Genomic DNA, 24946 nt, shown 5'->3' with positions numbered 1-24946 from the left:
GTGCGTATCCAGATGTACATTAGCATAATAAAACTATCAGGGTAGATTGGAAGTGTATCTTTCCCTTAGTGAGAGGGATTAAGTTAAGACTTTAGTCTTTTGTTTACACAGGAAGGATATCATGATATATTAATTTGCCTCAGCAAAATCATTTCATATTATTTAGGTTGTCATGTTTAAAACATTTCCACTAATGTATCTTCTTTCTCTTCCTCCCCCCACCCCACCTTTTTAAAAACATTTTTAGGAATAAATTTGTGGAGTTTGACATGAAGCCTGTCTGTAAGAAATGCTACGAGAAATTTCCATTAGAACTGAAGAAAAGACTTAAGAAATTGGCTGAAACCTTGGGGAGAAAATAATTATTTTTTGTTTGTTTTTTAAATCTCTTGTTTCATATACAAAGATTAGGAAATGTTACTTTACTTGATTTCATTAACCTTCTTTCGTGGTTTTATTCCATAGGAGTAAGGATTTAAAAGCTTCTATAACTCAAATAGCTTCACAATGTTGTTTTACTGCCCTTTTTTCCTTTAAAAAAAACTTTAACTTTCATATGGCCGTATGTAGAACACATCTGAAATTCTCTATTTGCCCTCTCAACACAAACTCATTTGTAGATATAGACTATATTTGCATGGCAAGTTTCATATGATTAAATTCAAATTAATTAAGGCAAAAAAAAATCTAACTTATTTTTATGAAAGTCTTAGCTTTTGGATGATTCAGCTACCAAATTATGGAATAATTTTGAATCAGAGTTAAAAGAAAATTACTGCCATTTGAGCAAAAATTAACATGTAAATCATAAAACTTTTTTTGAGTATCAGATAAGAGTTCTTGATTTTCAGATTGCCAAGATAGGAAAACAGTTTATTTGGAACTACTTGAAGTTTGCTATTTTTCTGTTAAATGAAATGATTATTCTGCATGGTTTTATATTTTACTCTTATTCTTTATGAATCTTATTCTTTCAGATATATAATAATAGTTTAGGATATCTAGCAAATATGTATTCAGTTTTTAAAATTTCCTTTTTTTGTGTGCAGAGAATTTATACCAGGATTTGAAAAGACATTATACTTTAACTATATTGGACATATGAAGTATTTTTTTTAATGTATTAAAGCAAATATTCTTATCATGCTTTTAGGTTTTGACAAGTTATAGTCTTAGAATAGGATATAGAACTCAATTTTATGTAATCTTGGAATGTTGACACTTTTAAAAACAGTGAATGTATGTATCTATATTGGTCAGACTTCTTTTAATATTCTCTCTAATAGCTATGCTTTATATACAATCAAACTCACTTTGCCTTAGAAAAGTGTGTCTTTTAATCACAAGCTCTTGCTGCTTGGTACAATACCAAATTAAAAAAAAAAAGTGAACTTAATTAGACTAGTAAACCCAAATTCCTTTACCATGGCCTTAAATATTTTAAAAATATTTTTCCAGATAAAGTTCATGGAATTTATTACTTGTTTCTCAGAAAGGGAGAGATGTACATACTATGCTTCAGAATTTCTATCTTGTTTTCATTATTCAGTAAGATACTTTTTTTTTTCTTACAGAAAGGAAGTAAATGTAACCTTAGATTAGACAGAAGCATTTTCTTAAAAGTTAATTTTAGCCCCCAGATAAGATACTCAACAATTTTTCAACCTGACAGTCCATATGAATTTGTTACATAATAGAAATGCAATTCTAGAAACGTTTTTTATAAAATACTATTTTTGGCATCAGGATCAGTCTAAGATAAAGTGCTCAAAATGAACTCTAAAAGGGAAAAACCTTAGTTTGCCAAAGCATCTTTGGAAATGATTTTTATGATTTTTCCATCTCTTTGATAAACTGTCAACTACTAGGCTCCCTTGAATACTTTTGAATAAGTAGTTATTTCTCAGACAACTTTCACCAAAGTAAATTTTCGTATTGATTTCAAACTTGCTGTAGCAAATTACATGGGTTTTTGTTTTTAGTGTTTTAGCATCATATGGTAGCCCAACATGTAAACCCCTCATGTAAAACATTGAATTAATAGGTAGATTGAAGTTAAGTGTATTCATTCAACAGTCTGGATTCCTGTTATTTGCAAGTTGTAGGATCGATAGATGCTAAAAAAATAATTTTTTCAATTTAACCTTTGGTTACTTTTCTTTAAAATTGTGCCTTTATCATCTCAAATATGACCAGCAACATAAAATCTAAAAAATACTTTTTAAATACCAGTCACTAAGTTGGAGAGAATTTTCAAAACTAGTCTAAATATTAAGAAGAGCGACACAAATTTGTCAGAGGAGAGACAGGAAAAAACACCACTACGTTCATGGATTGTATGAGTTTAATAAGGATATACTCAATACATAAGTAGGCAAAGTAGGTTTTTGCCTACTAGTATATCCCTAATAACTGAAATTTTATTAACAATTCATTTCTATATTTTGGCATAGATGTCATTTAAAATGCAGATTACTTGAGAGGGTCAATATCCCTTAACTCTATAATATATATTTGCTCATTACATATGAGGTCCTTTGTGGAGGAAAGTATTAGAGCCACTGGCAGTGTGAAGGGCAGAGATTATCAGGGAAGGGAGAAAGTTCTTAGGAAAGGAATGCCAAAGACAAGCTGCCTACTGGGCAATTTTTGTCCATAGACCTTATTCTAACCACAATTCTTGTCAGGTTAGTAAGGTTAGTACTAGTTAAGCTTCACAATTTGTAGACAGTAGTCTGTTCTACATCTTTGTCTTAACATTTAAGTCCTTGGTGTAAGAAACTAAATGTTATGAAATAAACCATGGCGCTTACTTACATGTGAGTAGGTGCAATTTCTCTTAGAAATAAGCCAAATATGTAGGGGAAATATGTTAAGGTACAAAGAAAATTGACTATTAACACTATATTTGAAATAAGACATTATGTTGCCTTACCTATTTGCTAAAATAGCTCTTTCCAAGTGAAAGAAAATGTAAAAAGGCTAATAATATACCTAAATCTATGACTTCTAGATTGTAAGCCTAATGGCAGGGACACTATATTAATATTTTAATGTCTTATCTAGCAGTATATCCTTGGTGCTTAATAAATATTTAAAATAATTAACAATGGTCTATTGTGTGTTTTTCATTTGAATGGGTTTGAGATACCATGAGAATTCGTTCAATAGTGTCAAAGGGCAAATAGACTTTTAATGTGTTATATGGGCTAATTATACATCCAGTATTCAGTAATAATGTGATTATATACATGTGTGTATACATGTATTCACATATATACTTTCATTAGAGGATTATATTTATGGGGACATGATCAGATCTAGGTACAGACACATGTATAATCAATGGCCCAGGGGTTAACTAGGTCCTGTTCAAACTTGAGTAACTTCTCATAAATCATTCTTTAGTAAATATTCTCTGGAAACAGCATAGATCTTCCCAGGTCTCTACAAAATGATTTAAAAGAGAGAAGAACCCTCTGTTCCCAACAAATATTTACACTAACAATGTATCAAATAGAGGACAGTTTTTCTCTTACCTAACAGAAAATTCATCATACAAAGAATTTAAATCTGAGTTTCAAGACAAGGAAAGCTTCATATAATAAAAATGACATTTCCACCTAAACTAATCTACTTATTTAATAACCTTCCAATTAAGTTACCAAAAAAAAAAAAAACAAAAAAACTAGAAAAAATGAAATTTATTTGGAAGAACAAAAAGTCAAAAATATTAAAGAAATCAATTTTTTAAAATGTAAAGAAAAGAGGTCTAGCAGTACCAGTGATTTTAAGCTCTCTGGTACTGGTTAAGAAGTTGAAAGATGGAACATTAGACATGCAATTCACAGCAGAAATGATTATAGGAATTTCGTGTTTGACAAATGTAAAGAGTTTAAGATTTGGGGCTAAGAATTAACTATTTGATTTAAATAAATTTGTTGGGAAAGCTGAAAAGCAGTTTGGCATAAACAAAGTATAGACCAATTATCTTCTATTTGCTAAGATCTCGTAAGTAAATTAGAAGAACATAGAATATATTACTTATCAGACTTAAGGATAAGAAGGATTTATGAATAAAGAAGAAATGGCATTGTGAAATGTAAAATGGATAACTGATTTCATTCAATCGAAAAGGGATTATGCAATGAATATGACCAAAATTAGAAGCAGAAAAATAAGGAAAACATTATAGACATATATTGACAAGATTGAGTGAAAGGAGAAAGAGCAAAAGGTTCCCATCATAAAGACCATGGAAAGCTCAAGGATAAAAAATGTCAATGGGAAAAGCCTTTTTTAAAAATGAATCACTTTATTTTCAAAACATATGCAAGATAGTTTTCAATATTTACTCTTGCAAAACCTTGTGTTCCTTTCTTCTCCCCCCCCCCCCATAGTAATCTAATATATGTTAAACATGTGCAATTCTTGTATACATATTTCCACAATTATGCTGCACAGGAAAAATCAGATCAAAAAAAGGAAAAAAAAAAGGAGAAATAACAAAAAAAAGAAACAACAAAAAAAGGTGAAAATACTATGTTGTAATCCACATTCAGTCCCTACAGTCCTCCCTCTGGAATCAGGCAACTCTCTTCATCATAAGACAATTGGATCTGAATCATCTCATTGTTGAAATGAGCCAAGTCTATCAGTTGATCATCATGTAATCTTGTTGCTGTGTATAATGTTCTCTTGGTTCTGCTCACTTCACTTACTATTAATTCATGTGTTTCCAGGATTTTCTGAAACCAGCCAGCTCATTATTTTTTATAGAACAATATTACATTCCTTTTATATACCTTATTTAGGTATATAACTTATTTAGCTGTTACCCAAATGATGGACATCCATTTAATTTCCAGTTTCTTGCCATTACAAAAATGGCTGCTACAAACATTTTTGCACATGTGGTCCTTTTCCTTTTTTAATGATCTTTTTGGGATACAGACCCAGTAGAGAGCCTTGTGAATCAAAGGGTAGGTGAATCAAAGGGGTATGCACAGTTTTATAGCCCTTTGGTGATAGTCCCAAACCACTCTCCATAATAGTTGGATCATTTCACAACTCTACCAATAATGTATTAGTGTCCTGGTTTTCCCACAAAAATATTTATCATTATCTTTTCCTGTCATCTTAGCCAATCTGAGGTGTAAAGTGGTACATTAAGAGTTGCCTTAGTTTGCATTTCTCTAATCAGTAGTGATTTATAGCCGTTTTTCATGTGACTAGAAATAGTTTTAATTTTTCTAAAAATTGTCTCTATATCCTTTGACCATTTAATAATTGGGGAATGACTTTTTTTAAAAATAAATTTGAGTGAATTATATATATTTTTATTTATTAAAGTTTTTTTTTAATTTTCAAAAAATATGCATAATTTTCAACATTCATTCACCCTTGCAAAACCTTGTGTTCCAAAATTTTTTCCCTCCCTTCCCCTTATCCCCCCCTACATGTCAAGTAATCCAAAATATGTTAAACATGTGCAATTCTTTTATACATATTTCCACAATTATCATGCTGCACAAGAAAAATCAAATTAAAAAAAGAAAAAATAAGAAAAAAAATGCAAACAGCAAAAAAGTGAAAATGCTATGTTTGTGATTCACAATCAGTCCTCACAGTTCTCTCTCTGGGTTCTCTTCAACACAAGATCCTTAGAACTGGCCTAAATCACATCACTGTTGAAAAGAGCCAATTCCATCAGAACTGATCATCCCATAATCTTGTTGCTATTTACAATAATATCCTGGTTCTGCTCACTTCAATTATAGCATTTTTTCATATGACTAGAAATAGTTTTAATTTCATCTGAAAATTGTTCATTTTCTTTGGCCATTTATCAATTGGAGAATGGTTTGAATCAATTGAGTCAATACATAGGGAATTGAGCTAATTCCCTATGCATTTTAGAAATGAGGCTTTTATCAGAAATACTGGCTGCAAAAATTTCCCCCCAGTTTTCTGCTTCCCTTTCTAATCTTTATTGCATTGGTTTTGTTTGTACAAAACCTTTTTAATTTAATGTTATCAAAATTATCCATTTTGCATTTCATAATGTTCTCTAGTTCTTCATTCTGACTTTTCCCACAGATCTGAGAGGTAGTCTATTTCTTGTTCTCCTAATTTGTTTATAATATCACCTTTTATGTCTGAATCCTGAACCTATTTCAACTATTTCTGCCATACTATTTTCCAGTTTTCCCAGCAATTTTTATCAGTGAGTCCTTATCTCAGAAGCTAAAGTCTTTGCGTTTATCAAACACTAAATTACTATAATCATTGACTATTGTGTCTTGTGAACCTACCCTATTCTACTGATCCACTCCTAATCCTATTTTTTAAAGCCAAATTTTCAATTCAGTTCTAGTCTTTTCATTAAGAATGCCTGAATCTCTTTTATTTCATTGAATATCCACTTTTTCCCATGAAGTATACTGTTTTTCTGGTTTTGTTTTTGGTGAGACAATTGGGGTTAAGTGACTTGCCTAGGGTTACACAGTTAAGAATCTGAAGCCAGATTTTAACTCAGGTTTTCCTTTTTCTTTCTGTAATAATAGCTTTTCATTTTCCCAAATACATGCAAAGGTTTTCAACATGAACCCTTGCAAAACTTTGCGTTCCAAATTTTTCCTCCTTTCCTTCCCCTCTCCTTAAACACAAGCAAACCAATATCGTTTAAACATGTGCAATTCTTCTAAAAGAAATTGTGAAGCTCTTTAAAACTCTCTCATGTTAGCTATGCTAGATAGGTAGATAGATAGATAGACAGACAGACAGATAGATAGTTGGATAGATGGATAGATAGACATAGTCAGTTGGATAGATGGATAGATAGACAGACAGACAGATAGATAGTTGGATAGATGGATAGATAGACAAACAGACAGACAGATAGTCAGTTGGATAGATGGATAGACAGACAGATAGTCAGTTGGATAGATGGATAGACAGACAGACAGATAGATAGTCAGTTGGATAGATGGATAGACAGACAGACAGATAGATAGTCAGTTGGATAGATGGATAGACAGACAGACAGATAGTCAGTTGGATAGATGGATAGACAGACAAACAGACAGTCAGTTGGATAGATGGATAGACAGACAGACAGAGAGATAGATAGTCAGTTGGATAGATGGATAGATAGACAGACAGACTGACAGACAGATAGTCAGATAGACAGACAGTTGGATAGATGGATAGATAGACAGATAGTTGGATAGATGGATAGATAGATAAGATAGACAGACATAGTCAGTTGGATAGATGATAGATAGACAGATAGTCAGTTGGATAGATGGATAGATAGATTGATTGATAGACAGACAGACAGACAGATAGATAGTTGGATAGATGGATAGATAGACAAACAGACAGACAGATAGTCAGTTGGATAGATGGATAGACAGACAGACAGACAGATAGATAGTCAGTTGGATAGATAGACAGACAGACTGACAGGCAGATTGTCAGTTGGATAGATGGATAGATAGACAGACAGATAGATAGTCAGTTGGATAGATAGACAGACAGATAGTCAGTTGGATAGATGGATAGACAGACAAACAGTCAGTTGGATAGATGGATAGACAGACAGACAGACAGATAGATAGTCAGTTGGATAGATAGATTGATTGATAGACAGACAGACAGACAGATAGATAGTTGGATAGATGGATAGATAGACAAACAGACAGATAGTCAGTTGGATAGATGGATAGACAGACAGATAGTCAGTTGGATAGATGGATAGACAGATAGATAGTCAGTTGGATAGATGGATAGATAGACAGACAGACTGACAGGCAGATAGTCAGTTGGATAGATGGATAGATAGACAGACAGATAGATAGTCAGTTGGATAGATGGATAGACAGACAGACAGACAGTCAGTTGGATAGATGGATAGACAGACAAACAGACAGTCAGTTGGATAGATGGATAGATAGACAGACAGACAGATAGATAGATAGTCAGTTGGATAGATAGATTGATTGATAGACAGACAGACAGATAGATAGATAGTTGGATAGATGGATAGATAGACAGACAGACAGATAGTCAGTTGGATAGATGGATAGATAGACAGACAGACAGATAGATAGTCAGTTGGATAGATGGATGAAGAAGAGACTGACAGATAGTCAGTTGGATAGATGGATAGACAGACAGACAGATAGATAGTCAGTTGGATAGATGGATAGATAGACAGACAGATAGTCAGTTGATAGATGGATAGACAGACAGATAGTCAGTTGGATAGATGGATAGACAGACAGACAGACTGACAGACAGTCAGTTGGATAGATGGATAGATAGACAGACAGACTGACAGACAGTCAGTTGGATAGATGGATAGACAGACAGATAGACAGATAGATAGTCAGTTGGATAGATGGATAGATAGACAGACAGATAGTCAGTTGGATAGATGGATAGACAGACAGATAGATAGTCAGTTGGATAGATGGATAGATAGACAGATAATCAGTTGGATAGATGGATAGACAGACAGACAGATAGATAGTCAGTTGGATAGATGGATAGACAGAGATAGTCAGTGGATAGATGGATAGCAGTGACAGATGTCAGATAAGACAGACAGTCAGTTGATAGATGGATAGACAGACAGACAGACAATAGATAGTCAGTTGGATAGATGGATAGATAGACAGATAATCAGTTGGATAGATGGATAGACAGACAGACAGATGGATAGTCATGATGAGATAGACAGATAGCAGTGGATAGATGATAGACGATGACAGACAGTCAGATAGACAGACAGTCAGTTGGATAGATGGATAGACAGACAGACAGACAGATAGATAGTCAGTTGGATAGATGGATAGACAGATAGTCAGTTGGATAGATGGATAGACAGACTGACAGACAGATAGATAGTCAGTTGGATAGATGGATAGACAGATAGTCAGTTGGATAGATGGATAGACAGACTGACAGACAGTCAGATAGACAGACAGTCAGTTGGATAGATGGATAGACAGACAGACAGACAGATAGTCAGTTGGATAGATGGATAGACAGACAGTCAGTTGGATAGATGGATAGACAGACAGACAGACAGACAGATAGATAGTCAGTTGGATAGATGGATAGATAGACAGACTGACAGACAGATAGTCAGTTGGATAGATGGATAGACAGACAGACAGACAGATAGATAGATAGATAAATAGCCAGTTGGATAGATGGATAGACAGATAGATAGTTGAATAGATGGATAGATAGATAAAAGATGCATTATTTCTACGTTGTTTTTCACTCTTTCTAAAGCATTTTCATATTTTCCTTGTGGGAGGTGAAAGAACATCTTATCTAACTTCCCACCCTATCCAAGGCCCAGAAGGGGCCCGGCAGAGTCCAGGGCAGCTGTGGAAGGTTTAAAACTCAAACAGCAACATGCTGGGAATTCGCTTCATTCCTAGCAGGGCTTCCGCAGACTCCGCCCCGGTGCGTCCTCAGTCATCAGTCAGCCGGTCCCTCGGGGCGGGATTCCCCGGCGGCATCGCCTCCATTGCCGCCGCGGCGCGCAGCACTGACGCAACACGCAGATGACGTCAGCCCGCTGTTTAGGCCCCGGCGACGGTGGCGGCGTCACTGAGTTTTAGGCGCAACCAGCCCGGAGACGAACGCTGCCGGGCTCCCCGAGCCGGACTCCCGGAGAGCCTACGGACTGCGTGACTGGAGCGATGAGGCGCAGCAAGGCCGAGGTGGAGCGGTACATCGCCTCCGTACAAGGCTCCGCCCCCTCGCCTCGAGAGGTAAGCGACGAGCTGGTGAACTGAGGGAAAGACAGCCTCCCTCTCAAGCCCGGGGATCCAGGCTCCTGGACCCCCGCCCCCACTGCCATCCCCGATGCCTCTGCCTTTTCCCTGTGGCGCTTCGTTGAGCCGCCGGCCGCCCGCGCGCGCCTGGGGCGGGGTGCCTCGCGCCAGCCCACGAGGGTGGGCGGGGGAGGGAAGGAGGAAGACGGGGATTGCGCGCGAGGGCCGCCTGGGAAACGGGTAGAGGCTGGGGAGAGCAGGGAGAGCGGTCGCTGTCACCCCTCCCCCCTTGCTCTGACTTTTCCCTCTCGCGCCACCCGTTCCCACGTCAGTGTTTATCTTGGGGCCGGGAGAAGGTGGCGGCTGCTCGCGCGCGCTCTCCCTTCTCCCGCTCTGCGGCCTCGCCAGTCTGCTTCCCCCCTCGCCGCCGTTGGCTTTCCCCGAGAAGGGCCGGAGGGGAAGGAAAGGGACTCGGAGAGGGAGAGCGGCCGAAGCTCCGCCCCGGCCTTGTGTCGCAGGTCCCTGAAGTCCGCGGATCCCGCTCCTTTTACATCGCCCAGGCCTCAAATGTGCCGTGACTCAGAAAGAAGGAATGAAAGGAAGAAAAGTGGGAGACAGGGTACAGTTCTGGATACTTCGTGTATCTCGCGATCTGATGGCTGCCTAATGGGTCTTGAATGGTGGACTCTCTTAAAAAAAATAGCCAGAGAAATGGAGAAGCAGCGAGAGGAAAGCTGCATAATGCAGAATACCTCGGTGGTTTATTTACATATTTACAAGCTGTCTTTGAAAAAAGTTATTTTTTTTTTTAAACGATTCTCAGGAAAGTTTATGCTGCATCCTAAATCTGTTTTTGAGATAGCTCTTGGTAGTCTTTATTTAAAAAAAAAAAATAAAAAGATCCCAGAAAGGGGACTAGAGAGATCGCAGGGGCTAAAAGGAAACAGGCCCTATGTGGCTGAATGAGTTGTCACACAGGTGTTCGGAGGTAGGACTTACTGAGGTTTTCTCTCCTGACTCCAGAGCTGTCACACTGCCTCGTGTTTTGATATATCTATCAAATGTCTCTTTAAAATGATTAGGACAAAGAACAGCTTGACAGGTCCTGCTATACCACCGTTAATGTATTTAAGTCTAGTGCTTAGATTTTTAGCTCTTTAAGCACGCATATTCACAAGTGTAGCCATCTGTATAGATGTAATATGAAAGGCAGGCTCATCCCATTCAAACAGTTCTGTTGAAATTCAGCCTTTGAAAGGATGGAAGTATTTAGTCATTTCTGGTCAAGGGAATTTTAATCGGATGTCCTAACAACTAGCTGGAAATAATCATTTTGAGAGATTGATAAATCAAGAGGAAAAAGATTTTAATCTGGGAATCTGATTAATCTGGGATGCCTCAAGAAAGTAGGGTTTTCTGGGTTTTAGGTAGGTATTGGGTATCCAGGGAGGTAGTGTAAAGGCGCTGGAATTGGGGGAAGAGGGCATAGAAGAAAAGGGAATAGGAATGGAGGTCTCTGCTTAGTTAGCTTAGGGAAAGCTCTTTATGGAAATAACCATATTTTGGGGATGTTGGAGGTTCTAGGAATAATTGGGAGTTTTACTGTTGAGCTGCAATGCAAGGGAAATATAATCACTCACTATAACCCTAAATCTTAATCTAGATTTTCTGAGCATAATGATCCTTACCTAACTGTTCTCTGTTACCAAGCCATTGGAACTTATTCTCTTTGTCCTCATTGTGACCCGCAGCCTTTTTACCACCTATCTGATCCGTGCTATTAGCTCCTTTGTGGCTTCACTTAACTAGCCTTACTTGACTTTACCCAATTTTTGATTCTTATTTAACCTGTATCCGATGGCCGGTCATTTCAAAATCCTTTCTAAGGTAGAATATTGGAATTTAAAAAGGAGCAGAGAAGTTACTTAGTTCAGCTTCCTACCTGATCAGGAATTTTATTTCAGTATAACAAACCTTTCTTAATTGCTTGCTCTAAACTAGGCTCAAAGGGGTATCAAAAGATAAATTAGATATGATCCTTCCGAGAGGCTTATAATTCAGCACGATATGACTGATAAATGGTTGCCCTCTTTCTTTTTGAACATGTTTTAATGGTGAGGTAATCCATTTCATTTTTCAAAAGTTCTTTTATTGAATAGAAATGTCTCCCTTTCATTTATACTAATTCTGCTTTCTGCAATGATGTGGAATAAGCTTTCTTTCATAGCTGTAAAAGATCTTACACTTTGGTTTAGTTCTCTTTATTATATCTCCTTGGAACCAGTCTCAGGGGACCTTGGCCCTGGATCTCCTACTTTTGTTATCTTTTAATGTTAACTGACTTATAAATTGTACCAGACTTTATGAAATTTTTGTTCTCAGTTTTCCTGCATGCTGTTTTAGCTGTCTGTTACACTTGATATCTAATTGATGAATATATATGAATTCTGAAATAACATAAGGGTAAGTAATTAGAAGTGTTGACAAAAGAAAATTACAGAGAATCCAAACTAGATGCCATTTGTGTTTCTAAAGTGATATTTTCAAAAAAAAATGCTTTAGTTTGGATTCCATGATTCTTCTGTAGGTCTTGAGTACAAGATTGATTCTTTTGCTGCCCTTGATGAGAATGACTGTTCCTGCTCCACAATATCCTACATGCTGATTTAGGATTAGTTTATCTGGGAACTTTGGCTCAATCTCTTTGGAAGACATAGTTCTCAATTAGGATGCTTCTTGATTATGTCAATCAATGGGATGATTGCCAAAAACTATTTCCCTCTTTACTAAGATCTGTTAATGTACTAAGGAGCTACTATGATCTGCCAAATGCTGTTATTTCTCTCCTTATTAAGTAGGTAACCAGTCTTCTTCACCACTCAGAACATACGATAATTCAGCCTGTTACACTGTTCACCCCCCCAAACCTTACAAAAGATAATACTTTTTCTAGTATAAAAAAGTTAATAGTTGTGCATTAGGCTTAACAGTTAAAAATTTGTAGTTCAAAAGTAAACTTCCACTTAGATCATGTTTTGTCATATATCATTCTGACAATTGATAACACCAGTTTTGCACATGTAACACATTAATGTGTCCTAGAGCTGAACATAACTTTTCTAAATGTAATCTGATCAGCATTGATTGAGATAGAACTTGAATATTATTATACTTATATTAAGGATTCCTAAAATTGCATTAACAGCTTCATCACACAGTTAACTTTCTACTTTGTAGGCTGGTAAAAACACATCTTTTTTCATAGGAACTGCCTAAGTGAAGTTTCTCCCAATTTATATATAATTGAATTTGTTAACCTAAATGCAAAATTGTATCTTTTGTTAAATTTTACATTATTTGGCCTGTTATTCTTAAATTTGTACTTTTTGTACATTATCTCATTTGAATTTCCAAAGAACCATGTGAGGTAAGTATTTAGAGTATTATGCCCAATTTACAGAGGAAACCATATCCCAAAGAACATAAGTAGATTGCCCATGATCACACTGCTAGTGATTGTTAGAAGTGATATTTAAATCCTATTCTGTCTGATCTCCCAAGTCTACTACATCACACTACCTCTCAGGATAAGCTACTTAAACCTTTCTATGTTTGTTCTCTTACAGCTCTAAGAGCCTTTGCTTCTAAGATTTCTTTTTGGATCATTTTTATAGTCCTGTTTTGTGTCATCTTCAAATTGGATGAGCATACCTTTTATGTCTTTATCTAAGTTGTTGGTTAAAGATAGACCAGGTGTGTCCTTTGATTCAAAAATGTAATTTACTTTGAAATAAAAATTTTTATCTTACCATAGTGTCTTTTTTTTTTTTTTTTGGTCTTAAATAAAACTATAGTCATTCTGAAAATCTGGTTCTGTTGGTATTTAAAAAAAAAAAAAACCCCCCCCCCCCCCCCCCCCCCCCACTGGAACTTTCCTTCCAGATATTAATCCATGAATTTGGGGGAAGTTATATTATGCAGTTCACACTTATGTACCTTGCCTTCACATATCATAAGACTTTTTAATATGCCTTGCTGAAATTAAGTTATATAATTAGTCTGTAACATTTTTCTGATCTAATTTACTTATTTTACCAAAAAGCATTTAGTATTAGGTGTTCTTATTGAAACTTTGGTGGTTACCTGTGATGACTCCTGTTAGTTTACAGACTGTTGAATAATCCCTGATTCTGAGGCCCATAGTGACTTACCCAAGGTCCCATAAGTAGTAAGTGTTAGAACTGGTATTTGAACTCTGATCTTCTTAATTGAATCTAGCACTCCTTTAACAGTTCCATAGGGAGAAGGCACAGAGAGAGTGAGTATTACAAATACTCTATTTGTGCTTTTTCTCTTAACATCTGTAAATGTTAGTCTCTCAAGTAGGGATCATATTTTCTATTTTTGTCTTGATTAAACCTTTAGGAAAAAAAAATCTTTGCTTTCAGTTCTTTATCTCCTTCATTCGTTTGGGCTTCAACCTTATATTTCTTAGAGTACCTGCAACTTTTTTTATTTTGTACTGATTATCTGTCCTTGCTTCAGAAAGTAATAGGATTTCCTTTATTGGAGTTAGTCAAAGAGAAGCTAAATAACCACTCAATTAAGTATATTGTAGGGAAGTTTCTTTTTTATTTTTAAAAAAAAATTTTTTTATGTACGGTTAGATTAGATGGCCATACCTTTTAGTTTTGATTCTTTGATTCAGTCATACCATAAATCTTTTATCTATCTTGAAAAAACAAAAAGCTTCATTGGAATGGGTACCTTTGTCATCACATTAAGTTTTTTTTTGGGGGGGGGAGGAGTAGGGATACCTGTGTTATCATAGAAGGTTTTTTTAAAGATGTTTTGTATTGGAATCTCTGTATAGTAAAACGTTTCTTTTTGTTTTGTTTAAATTTAATGGTATTTCATCTCTCTTGAGCCCATAATCCATTTTTACATGTCTTTGTAGTTTTTAGGAATATTTTCCTAATATCTGTTGTAATGTCTATGCCTAGCCCTCCATTTGTTTATTTGGAATTTTTTACATATAATCACTTTTTTTTCAAATTCCCTACACTTCCACATTTTTAATTAAATAAAGGGTCAAGATTTAGGGTAACAGTTGATTTTGTTGCTACTATTTTTTTTTTTAAGATAAAATTTTTATCAAGACATGAATTAACTGGCAAATATTAAATGATGGCAAATATTAAAATAGTTGAAGTTGTTCTCCTTACTATAATATCTTACCTTATCATTGCTTTATAATTTGTATTAGGAAATAATCATCTATTTTCCCCATCAAAGAACTTAAAGCTAATCGAAATCATAAAAGTCATCTGATTTTAGGATCAAAGATTTAAAGCTGGAAGGAATCTTAAAGGACACATATCTACTTTTTCATTCTCTGTGCCATTCCTTCCCTCCTTCATTTTAAAAGTAATAAATGACAGCTAGGATTCAGTTCAATCCTAGTTTATTTTAACTTCAAATCCAGTGTTCTGCCCAACAAACCATATTAACACAGTGATAATACTAATACATTTCAAACAATTTTTGTCTTCTAAATAGTTACACTGTATTTCTATCCTAAAATCATGGATTTCCATGTAAGTTTATGCCTGTTTGACATGTAGTGCTATTTTTTCCATATTATATTAGAACCTGTTTGCACGCAATTTTATTGGGATGTGGGGGTGGAAGAACAGGGATGTAAATAAGTATTTTATGGCACCTATTATGTGACAGATACTGTGCTAAATATTATCTCATTTGATCTTCACAACAACCCTGGGAAATAGGTACTGCTGTTATTATCCCCATTTTATAATTGAGGATATTGAGGCAGAGAACTGACTTGGATCAGAGTGACACAAGCTAGTAAGTATCTGAAACTGGATTTGTACTAAAATATTCCTGACTTCAGGCCCAGCACAGTACTACCTGGCTGTCTACGTTTGGGATTTCTTAGCTATTCAGGGAGTATTTGCACCTCTGGTATAAGAGTTTGCTGAGTGCTTTTCAGGGCTGCTAATCTATCATTGGTGTGTCCATCTTTCCCCAACTTTTACCTCTGCCTCCAAGAAGCTGTAGCAAGTGAAGTGAAAAATAGTATGCTTTGATCCACATTAAGATGCTATTAGTTCTTCTGGAAGCAGATAGCATTTTTTACAATTGTAAAAATTGTCCTTTGCAATTGTCTTGGATTGTATAACTTAGAATGACTAAATCACTAACAGTTGATTATTGTGTAGTATTTCTCTTACTAGGTTTGGTGTTCTGGTTCTGCTTACATCATTCTGCATTGGTTAATGTAAGTCTTTCCAGATGTTTCTGAAATCATCCTGCTCATTTCTAATAACATCTGGAAAGACTTACATTAACCAATACAATCATAGACCACAACTTGTTCAACCGTTCCTTAATTCCCCCAGTCTCCTATTCTTTGCCACAAAAAGAACTAAATATGAATATTTTTGTACAAATGGTTCAATCTCTGGATACAGATATAGTAATGTTTTTGCATCAAAGGGCCAAATTGCTCTTCAGAATAGTCGGATTAGTTCACAATTCCACCAATGATACATTAGTATTCCAATTTTTTCATATCACTTTGAACATTTATAATGTTCTTTTTCTTTCATCTTAGCCAATCTGATAAATGTGAGGTGCCACCTTAGAGTTGTTTCAATTTGAATTTCTCTAAACAATAGTAATTTAGAGCATTTTTTTTCCATATATGACTGATTTCAAGTCATTTTGACATATACATATATTTTGAAAACTTGTTTATTCATAACCCTTTGACTGTGGATTGGGGAATGACTTGTATTACAAATTTGACTCATTTGAGAAATGAGTAAATTTTGTAAAATTTGTAAAAAAAAAAATATATATATATATATATATAAATAATTTTTTTCCCTAGCTTTCAGCTTTCCTTTTAATTTTGGTTGTATCGTTTATGTTTATATTATAATGAATATCATCCATTTTATATCTATTAATTCTGTTTCTTGGTCATAAATTCTTCCTTTCTCCATAAATCTAACGGGTAACCTATTCTATATTCTAACTTGCTCTTTATGTCAACATTTTGATGTTATTTTGGTATATGGTGTAAATTCTTTGGCTATACCTAAATTTTTGACTATCATAAAATTTGGTTTTAGATTTACTCAGCATTCTATCATTCTCCCCAACAATATTTTCCTTTATGTCACTCACACTCACTGTTGCTTGTACTTTTTTTGTTCCTCCAGTTTTTCCATTCTCTGTATTTGGTAGAAATACTCATGTAGTCTTAACTAGTTAAGATGAATTTCTAATTTTATTTTTCTAATTAGAGAAAAAGAAGATTCCTAAAAAGTGAAAAGACTACCCAAGAAACATTTTCCTATTAAAAGTTCTACCCCAGATGGATTTGATTTTGGGGCCTCAAACTTTTGAAGTTGAATTGTAATCAGATGATGTAGTACTGTGATGTCATATTCAAATAGAAATGAGGTCCAACCTCAGTAAAAAACACAAATAACTGTGATTTGTATTTTAGTTTATTTTGCTAAGTATTTCTTATCTACATTTTAATCTGGTTCCTGCCATACTCTGGAGTATTGTAGATAAGAGTGCTGGACCTGAAGTTAAGGCGACCTGAGTTTCAAATCCTACTTCAGACACTTACTAATTGCTTACCATGTGATCCTGGGTAAGTTTCTTAATGTGTCTTAGACTTAGTTGCTCATCTGTAAATGGGGATAGCAGCATTTATCTTACTGGTAGTTGTGAGAATCAAATAAATTGTTAAAGCACAGTATAAATGAGAGTCATTAATTTAGTCTGTGGGAGCCATTATTATAACTGCAATTCTTGGTCCTGGTTGATTATGTAGGAAGTGTGGGATCTGCTTCATGGCAAATGGTGACCCATGAACTTTGGTATGATGTGGCAGTTCTCAAGTGAAACCTCAAACTAACCCCATCCCTGTGAGTGTGAAGGAAGGGTGCTTGTGTCAATTAAAAGACAAAATAGGTTCAGTACTTTTTTATTCAAATTTCTAGATAGCACAGCCCTTGCTCACTTTTTTACAACTCACTTGCATGTCATGGCATCACCTCCCCTTGTTATGGTCTTCTTTAAAAATGAAGACAAAAACTGCCTCTATGAGTACAGCTGCTCTACTGAAGACCCAACTGCCTGGTCACTTGGGCAGCACTATCCGTCTCTCTCTGTTCTTTCATTCTCTCTTCATGGCATCAACTTCCTAATGTTATAGTACTCTTTGAAAATGAAAGACAAACAACAAAATACAGCCAGCTGTTTACTTTCAATATTCTATTGACTTTAAATTGCCATAAAAAAAAAAAAGTGACTCCTCGGGTCCTTCAGTTTTTGCTTAGGATTTTAGTTTTTATCGATGCATTTGTTTTCTTTTGAAAATATCCTTTATTTCCCCATCAATTAATAGGTGTTGATTAATGGATTTGCTGGGTTTGGCATGGTCTACATCTTGGATAAATGCTTCAGGAAGAAAGTACTTTCTTGAAATGTAACATTCAAGTACATACTCTGTATCCCTGTATTCCTTGATAGGAGGTCATTAACTCTTAAAGTTGTGTTGTCAGTAGTAAATATGAATCTTCCCATTTGCTAAGAGTTTCTATGACAATAGTTCTATTTGGAGTTGTGAGTGGGGGACGACAGACATGTTAAGGAGTAATATGTTGTAGGAGGATTGGGAAAGAATGTTAACCTCATCTCCCCAGCCAATAGGGAGATGTGGGAGGGATCACAGCTGGGATCAGGGATAAAAGTTTGTGTTCTTGTTCCTGAAAACTGTATGAACTCATTTTGAGTTTTCACACCTCTTGCAGGAATGTATTAAAAGTTTAAACTGCTTCATTCATCCTGAGGTTGTTTATTTACTATACCCTTATTTGGGGTTCAGGTTTTTATTTCCAACAATTGAGGAGGCGGGGAGCCTTATCCAGGATGACAATACCAAGTTGGGGTTAGCCATCTCAGGGAACGAAGTGGATCCCCACTGCCAAATTTAGTGGCTTTGTTGTTTGGGTAGTAACTTCTCTATTCTGACTGTGCAGGACCCAGAATTCAATATTCCAAAAGGGTGAATGAATCAACAAATGATAAGAAAGTGAAATGGTTGGCCAGTGCTAGGTAACTTGGCACAGTGCGATGCAAGGAACTATCAGCGTCTAAGTACTTCCTTGTTGGTGCTTTGAAATGGAGTTAAAATTCCCTGAATGAGAAGGGAGGTTCAGATCATGTGGAAATTTCCTCCTCTAGCCTACTGGGGAAAATGCTTAAGTGCTGGGAAGACACTGAGTCTACCTGGGGTAAAAATAAAAAGATAAGGGGTTTAAAATGTGTGCACTTTTTCTTTTCTCTGTCTCTGTTTTTTTGGAGGGATATATGAAGTAAACTCCATTTCTGTGGGTGTGATTCTATGTGTGCCTGTGTCCTGGTTCCATCTTGGTTGCTCTGAACTTCTCTCTCCAGCTAAGTTACAATCTACTAGAAGAGTTATTCCAGAGCAGAGAGGGAGGAGGGTTTTTCTCTTTACTTCCCCTTACCCATTCCTTTCCTGAGTGCAAGGAAGGTGGATGAGAGTGGAAAGAACTGTGCTTAGGATAGTGGAAATTATTTGAAATGTGATGGTAGAAGCAAGTAGGAGAGGGAAAGAGAAGTGTCAGTTCAAAGTGGGAAAGAAAGAAGACATGCAGTTTTAAAGAGACTTTAATCAAAGTTCATTAAAGAGATATGTTTATAGAAAGGTAGGTGAAAAAAATAAGAATGAAAAGAGTATGGGCTAAAAGGGATTTGAGAATTTGGAGACTCTGGGGAAAACAAAAGCAACATATTGCCACTTACAAACTCCAGCCCAAATAGGACCCTGCAACTGCATTATCAGTTCTCAGGTTTGTGAAACTGCCAGGGAAAATTTCAAGGTGAAAGTGTGCATCTTAAAGCAAAAACTGCCACTTAACTCTTTCTTAGCTCACAAATAGAAAAAGGTTTGTGTGAATTGGGCAACAACTGAAAGAAAATTTTGTTCGACATAACATCTACTTAGAATTTAGGGAATTGGGAATCTCACAAACTAAAGTACTGGTTAATTTAAAATAACTTTGGGAATCTCACAAACTAAAGTACTGGTTAATTTAAAATAACTTTGGGAATCTCACAAACTAAAGTACTGGTTAATTTAAAATAACTTAAAATAGATGTTAATTTGTGTGTTGGAAACAACAGTAAATTACATGAGTTGGAAACTTGACTGTAAATTAATGAGAACTCATCCATTTTTGTGATATATTCTATTCGGTCTGAATTTTACAAGAATTTTTTTGTATTCTCCCTAATACAAGAAAAAGACTTACTACCTGTGTCCACTACTGAATGATGAGACTCAGTGAATTCTAATTAACAAGTAATAGGTTCTTGCTGAAATGCTAGTACTGAGATTTGGCTTGTAACTAAAAACTTGTGGGAAAATGTTTAGAACAAGTTATGTTATTTTGTATATAATATTTTGTGAATGCAATTTAGGAATTGGGTATTTCCATTTGAGTTAGGAGAAGAAATTACAGCTGAAACAATTTAGTTCTTACAAAAATTGTAAGACCTAACTAACTTGTTTGGAGTATTGTCATGTTAAATCTAAACTTGGTAATTGCTTTGTATGAAAGGGGGTGCAAAGGGGATAAGGTGAGTAGCTTATCTAGATTGGTTTAACATTTTAGAGCAATTTGGGAGATCTGAGAATGTGCTGTTCCCTTCCCCTCTTCACAGAAGAAGGGAAAGAGATTTCAGAACAAAATCCACAAGAATAATTGGGATGACCAGACTAGAACAAGAAGCTCATCCCCTTTCTCTAGGATTTGCAAGCTTGCCAGGTTCCTTCCTTTGCCCTACCTCCTTCCCTCCCTTCCTCCTTTAATTTTACTTTCTTTTAGCAAATACTGGAGTGACTAGCTCATCTTTGAATTTTAAACCAAAAAGGGTAAGATTTTTCACATAGAAACTTGGTCTCAGGAATAAAAGAAGAGGGATTTTAAGTATGCATATTTGAACCTATTAAGTTAAAATTAAAAGAAGAAGAATTACTTGGACAACTGAGGCAAGGAATAATATATTAGAAAGGGATTTAATAGTAAAACTATGTTTTAAAATGGAAGTGTACAATCAGGAAAGGCAAGTTTAAAATATCTTTATTAACAGAAGGAAAAAAAAAATTAGACCTGGTAGTTTGGGTTAGAGAAGAAAACAGAAGGGGTCTAAAAAAAGATAGTATCCTCTTCCTATGGAAGAGAGGAAGAAGCTGTGGTCTTAAAACCTTATACTATCTTGAGAAAAATTCCTCACCAGCTTAAATGGTTTATGTAGTAGAGTTAAAGGATTTGGGGCCTGCCCTTTAGCTTTGGAAAGTAGAGGTTTATTTGCTGTTGAATGGGAAAATCCTTTTACAGAAAGAAAGGAAGAATTTAGATGGACTCTTTTACCTTAAGGATTTACAGAGTCCCCAGGTCATTTGAACAAGTGTTAGAAGAATTCTTATATTAATTTCCAGTTCTAAAAGGGAATATCTTTACTGAAATATGTGAATGGTTTGTTGATATCTGGAAAAGAGAAAAATGAGGTTAACAGAAGTAACTCTTGCTAAGTTTCCTGGGAAAGACAGTCTTAAGAGTATCTAAAAAGAAATTACAGTTTGTAGAGAAGGAATTAAGGAATATTAAAATATGAGGGCCATATAAATTGGAAAGATGATGGTCTAGTATTAGTGACTGAATCTTAGATCATTCCTGTTTCTTTCCTTCAGAAAGGGGAGACAGTGAAAATTTGGTGTGATAAACAGCGAAGGGAAGGAATTAATATATGGAGAATAAGTAAAATAGGTGCTGGCTAATTTACTGTTATCAAATGAAATGGCCATAGTATATATAAGTGGACACCAGGGAGGAGCGATATAAAGGTGCAAGAAGGGATGGATATACATTGAGCAGATGAGAAGACTAAGGAGGCAACTTTATTCAGGAAGCCTACAAAAATACATATGCCAGTTAACTAAGTCCCTGAGACAAGAGTGACCCTTGTATTTATGGAAGCTGAAAAGAAAGAATTTATTAAAATTGGAGCAATTGAAATTGAGCAAGGTCTTTGGTTATTACCAGCTGGGAGAATAATGGTTAATAAACAAGTTGTGGGGAAAAAGTTCTGCATCAAGGAAGTTATTGGAGAATACAAACAATGTAATCTAGCTTTAATAATTTGAGAAAGTACATATGCATAGGGTGTGTGTGTGTGTGTGTGTGTGTGTGTGTGTAGTTGTTAAACAAGTTTATGAAAAGTATCTTAGATGTAGAAAAATAAATAAGATATTAAGAAAGCAAAATCCTGGAAGAAAACCAAACTTTATCCTGATTGGGAAGAATCCTACTAAGTGTTGCTGATTACAGAAATAGCAGTCTGGACAGCCGAGAAGAGTTAGACAGATAACTTATAGCAGAGTCAAAGGAACCCTTGGTGTATGGACTAGGGCTATTAAAGTGAGCCTGATTTCTTAAACGTTACTTTGTACCAGAAAGGAAAGGAATGTTGGTATATCTAGGATTGACTTTTATTTGCAAATGATAAAGAGAAGAGATCCTTTTGTTACAGAAGTTAGGTAGAGATAAGTGTAGGGCTCCTATGTGTAACTTTAGGAGTTATAAATTTGACAATACTTAGAACTATATTTCCTGAAAGAATCATTGGTAGAACAAGCATCTATCCACTTATATGGGGAATATTAGTTCTACAGGAGACCAGGAGGAATGCCCAGTAATTAGGATGAGAAACATTAATACAATACTATGAAACAGCTGGGAAATTTATGGAGGAAGGGGGAGGGAGACTACTACTGTTGATGAACCTAGTACATAACTATAATTTTCTTCCTGCTTCAAAAATGTTTAGGATAAGGAGTATGGGGAATACCTGGTTAAAATAGGGATAAACATCACTGAAAAAAACTACTCCTTAGACAGTTTAATTTGAGGCCTGCCAAATTACAAAATGTGGAGATTTGACTAGTTGAAGGCAACTAAGCAGTCATGATAAATATTTATGCCTTCAAGAGAGAGAAAGTGAGTTTGTCAGGATTTCATGTCCTTATTGGGATAACCTTTGCTTTACTACAGCTTAGAGGGAGTGAATATCTAGGTAGAAGAACTAAGACTGCAAGGTAAAGTGTTTCAAGGGGCACCAAACCTAATTGTCAAAACCTCAAGTGTAATCCTATAATTCTGACTATCCAAAATGCAAATCAAAGTGTAAATCAGACATATGGTTTGGGAATAGAAGTAATAGGTACAGATCCCTAAGGGAGATATGGAATCAAAGTTCTTAAACTACAGATGAAAAAAGACCTCTAGTAAAGGAGTGGGAATCTCCAAAATGACCCCTAAGGTAGTGGAAGTTAGCAATGTTAAGGATCTTAGACAGAATGAAGATGGAAATAGGATATGGAAACATCAATGTCTGGGTAGAATGGGTAAATTATACTGCACAACTGGTTACCCCATTGTCCAAATAGTACCATTCCCTTTAGGCCAGGAAAAATATAGAGTGAATTCAAGTATGAGGTACTCCTGTTCCAGAGTTAATGTCTTTGTAAAGCATTGCAGTTCCTTGTCCTACCTATCCTCTTTTGTAAAGAAGGGGGAACAATATAGTCTCGTGCAGATTTGGGAAATCATTTGGCTTGTGTCTCACGACAGGGTGAAGGATTCCAAGGTGATTGTCTTCATATATTCAAAGCTAGAATATAATTGGGGATAATTCTGGTAATATCTCAAGAGATGAATATACCTCCAGCTGACCTTGGAAGATATTGTGGAAGAAACACAGTCTGACCTACTCTGCCTGGGGATTGGGCAACCACCTGTCTACTAGTCCATTTAGCAATTTTTTTTATTTTTTTTTTTATGCTGGCATTCAGGAGAAGTAAGGTCAAACAATTTCAGAAGGAAAAAAGTTTGCCATATGGGTCATTTGATGAAACAATTTATTTAGGTAGTATAGGAGTCCCAAGGGGAGTACCTAATGAAACAAGATAAGAAATCAAATTGCTTTTGGGTTTGAATCATTCCTATTTTGGTGGGCCACTATTAATAAAAATGTGGATTGGATTAATTGTATCTATTATAATCAACAAAGGTTCATAAATTACATACCAAAGATGTAGTAAAGGGAATAGCAGAACAATTGGCCTCTATTAGTTAGATGACTTGGGAAAATAGATTGGATATATTAGCAGAGAAAGGGGGGGGGGTATATAAAATGACAAGAGGTAGTTGCTGTTTTGTCCCAAATATCACTGCACCTGCTGAAACTATAAGGCTTACAAAGATTTATAGCACTATAGCATCAGCAATCCTATAACAGGTTAGTTAGAATTATGGTTTGGCAAATAGGAGGCGATGGTGGTCTCTATCATAACCTTCCTAATTGTGGTGGCTGGAGTTTTAACGGCCATAGGATGCTGCATAATTCCTTATGTGAGAGGCCTTACCTGAGAGATTTAGGGAGACTGCTTTGACCAAGCAAAGACCAATTCAGTATAAACAGTAATTTATTCAAGAAAACCAGTTGAAGGAGACTTGTTCTTGTGCCCTAGAGAAATCTTGAGGGGAATTGAAGCATACGGAAACATAAAAATCAAAAAGAAAGAGGAGGGATTGTGAAAAACAACAAAAAGTTATGTTCCTATAGCAGGAAAAATGGAAGTCTGGAAGTGGAAGTAGTCCACAGGAGGGGAGCAGGGGAGCGCCAGAAACCAGTTGAAACTAGGTAAAACTGGACATAAGTAGTTGCCCAGCTAAACAAATAAATAAATACTTTAAAAAAAAAAAAAGAAAGAAAGAAATGGAACAATTAAATAAAAGCTGAAAATAGGATAAAGTTCATAGCTTAGCTAGACTGCCCATGCTTAATTGCTTCATAAATTCTCCTTCCTAGGAGAAGCTAAGACTCATTTTAATGGTCATTAGTGTTTGTATGTATGTGGGGTGGGTGGAATTGGAGGTGGATGGGGAGGTGAGGAGAGAGAGACATATATTATTTAAATATAGGAGGATGGGGAAAGAATATTAAATCTCCCC

General features: G+C 35.6%; 2 protein-coding genes across 6 annotated transcripts in view; both read left to right on the top strand.

Moving 5' to 3' along the window:
* The window catches only part of LIMS1 (LIM zinc finger domain containing 1), a 208607-nt gene extending 205498 nt beyond the window's left edge, over nucleotides 1-3109 (top strand). For all 5 annotated transcript variants that reach the window (XM_031958778.1, XM_031958780.1, XM_031958781.1 and 2 more), the window contains one exon: nucleotides 248-3109. In XM_031958778.1, the coding sequence (XP_031814638.1) occupies nucleotides 248-362 (115 nt within the window). In that variant the 3' untranslated portion in view covers nucleotides 363-3109. The remainder of the gene's footprint in view (nucleotides 1-247) is intronic.
* Nucleotides 3110-9580: 6471 nt separating this feature from the next.
* The window catches only part of LOC100934513 (E3 SUMO-protein ligase RanBP2), a 73203-nt gene continuing 57837 nt past the window's right edge, over nucleotides 9581-24946 (top strand). Inside the window, exon 1 of the mRNA XM_012546188.3 lies at nucleotides 9581-9794. Coding sequence (XP_012401642.1) covers nucleotides 9723-9794 — 72 coding nt within the window. The 5' untranslated portion in view covers nucleotides 9581-9722. The remainder of the gene's footprint in view (nucleotides 9795-24946) is intronic.

The sequence above is a fragment of the Sarcophilus harrisii genome, chromosome 3 (genome assembly GCF_902635505.1).
Source record: "Sarcophilus harrisii chromosome 3, mSarHar1.11, whole genome shotgun sequence".
Classification (NCBI taxonomy): domain Eukaryota; kingdom Metazoa; phylum Chordata; class Mammalia; order Dasyuromorphia; family Dasyuridae; genus Sarcophilus; species Sarcophilus harrisii.
This window is presented reverse-complemented; position numbering and strand designations above follow the sequence as displayed.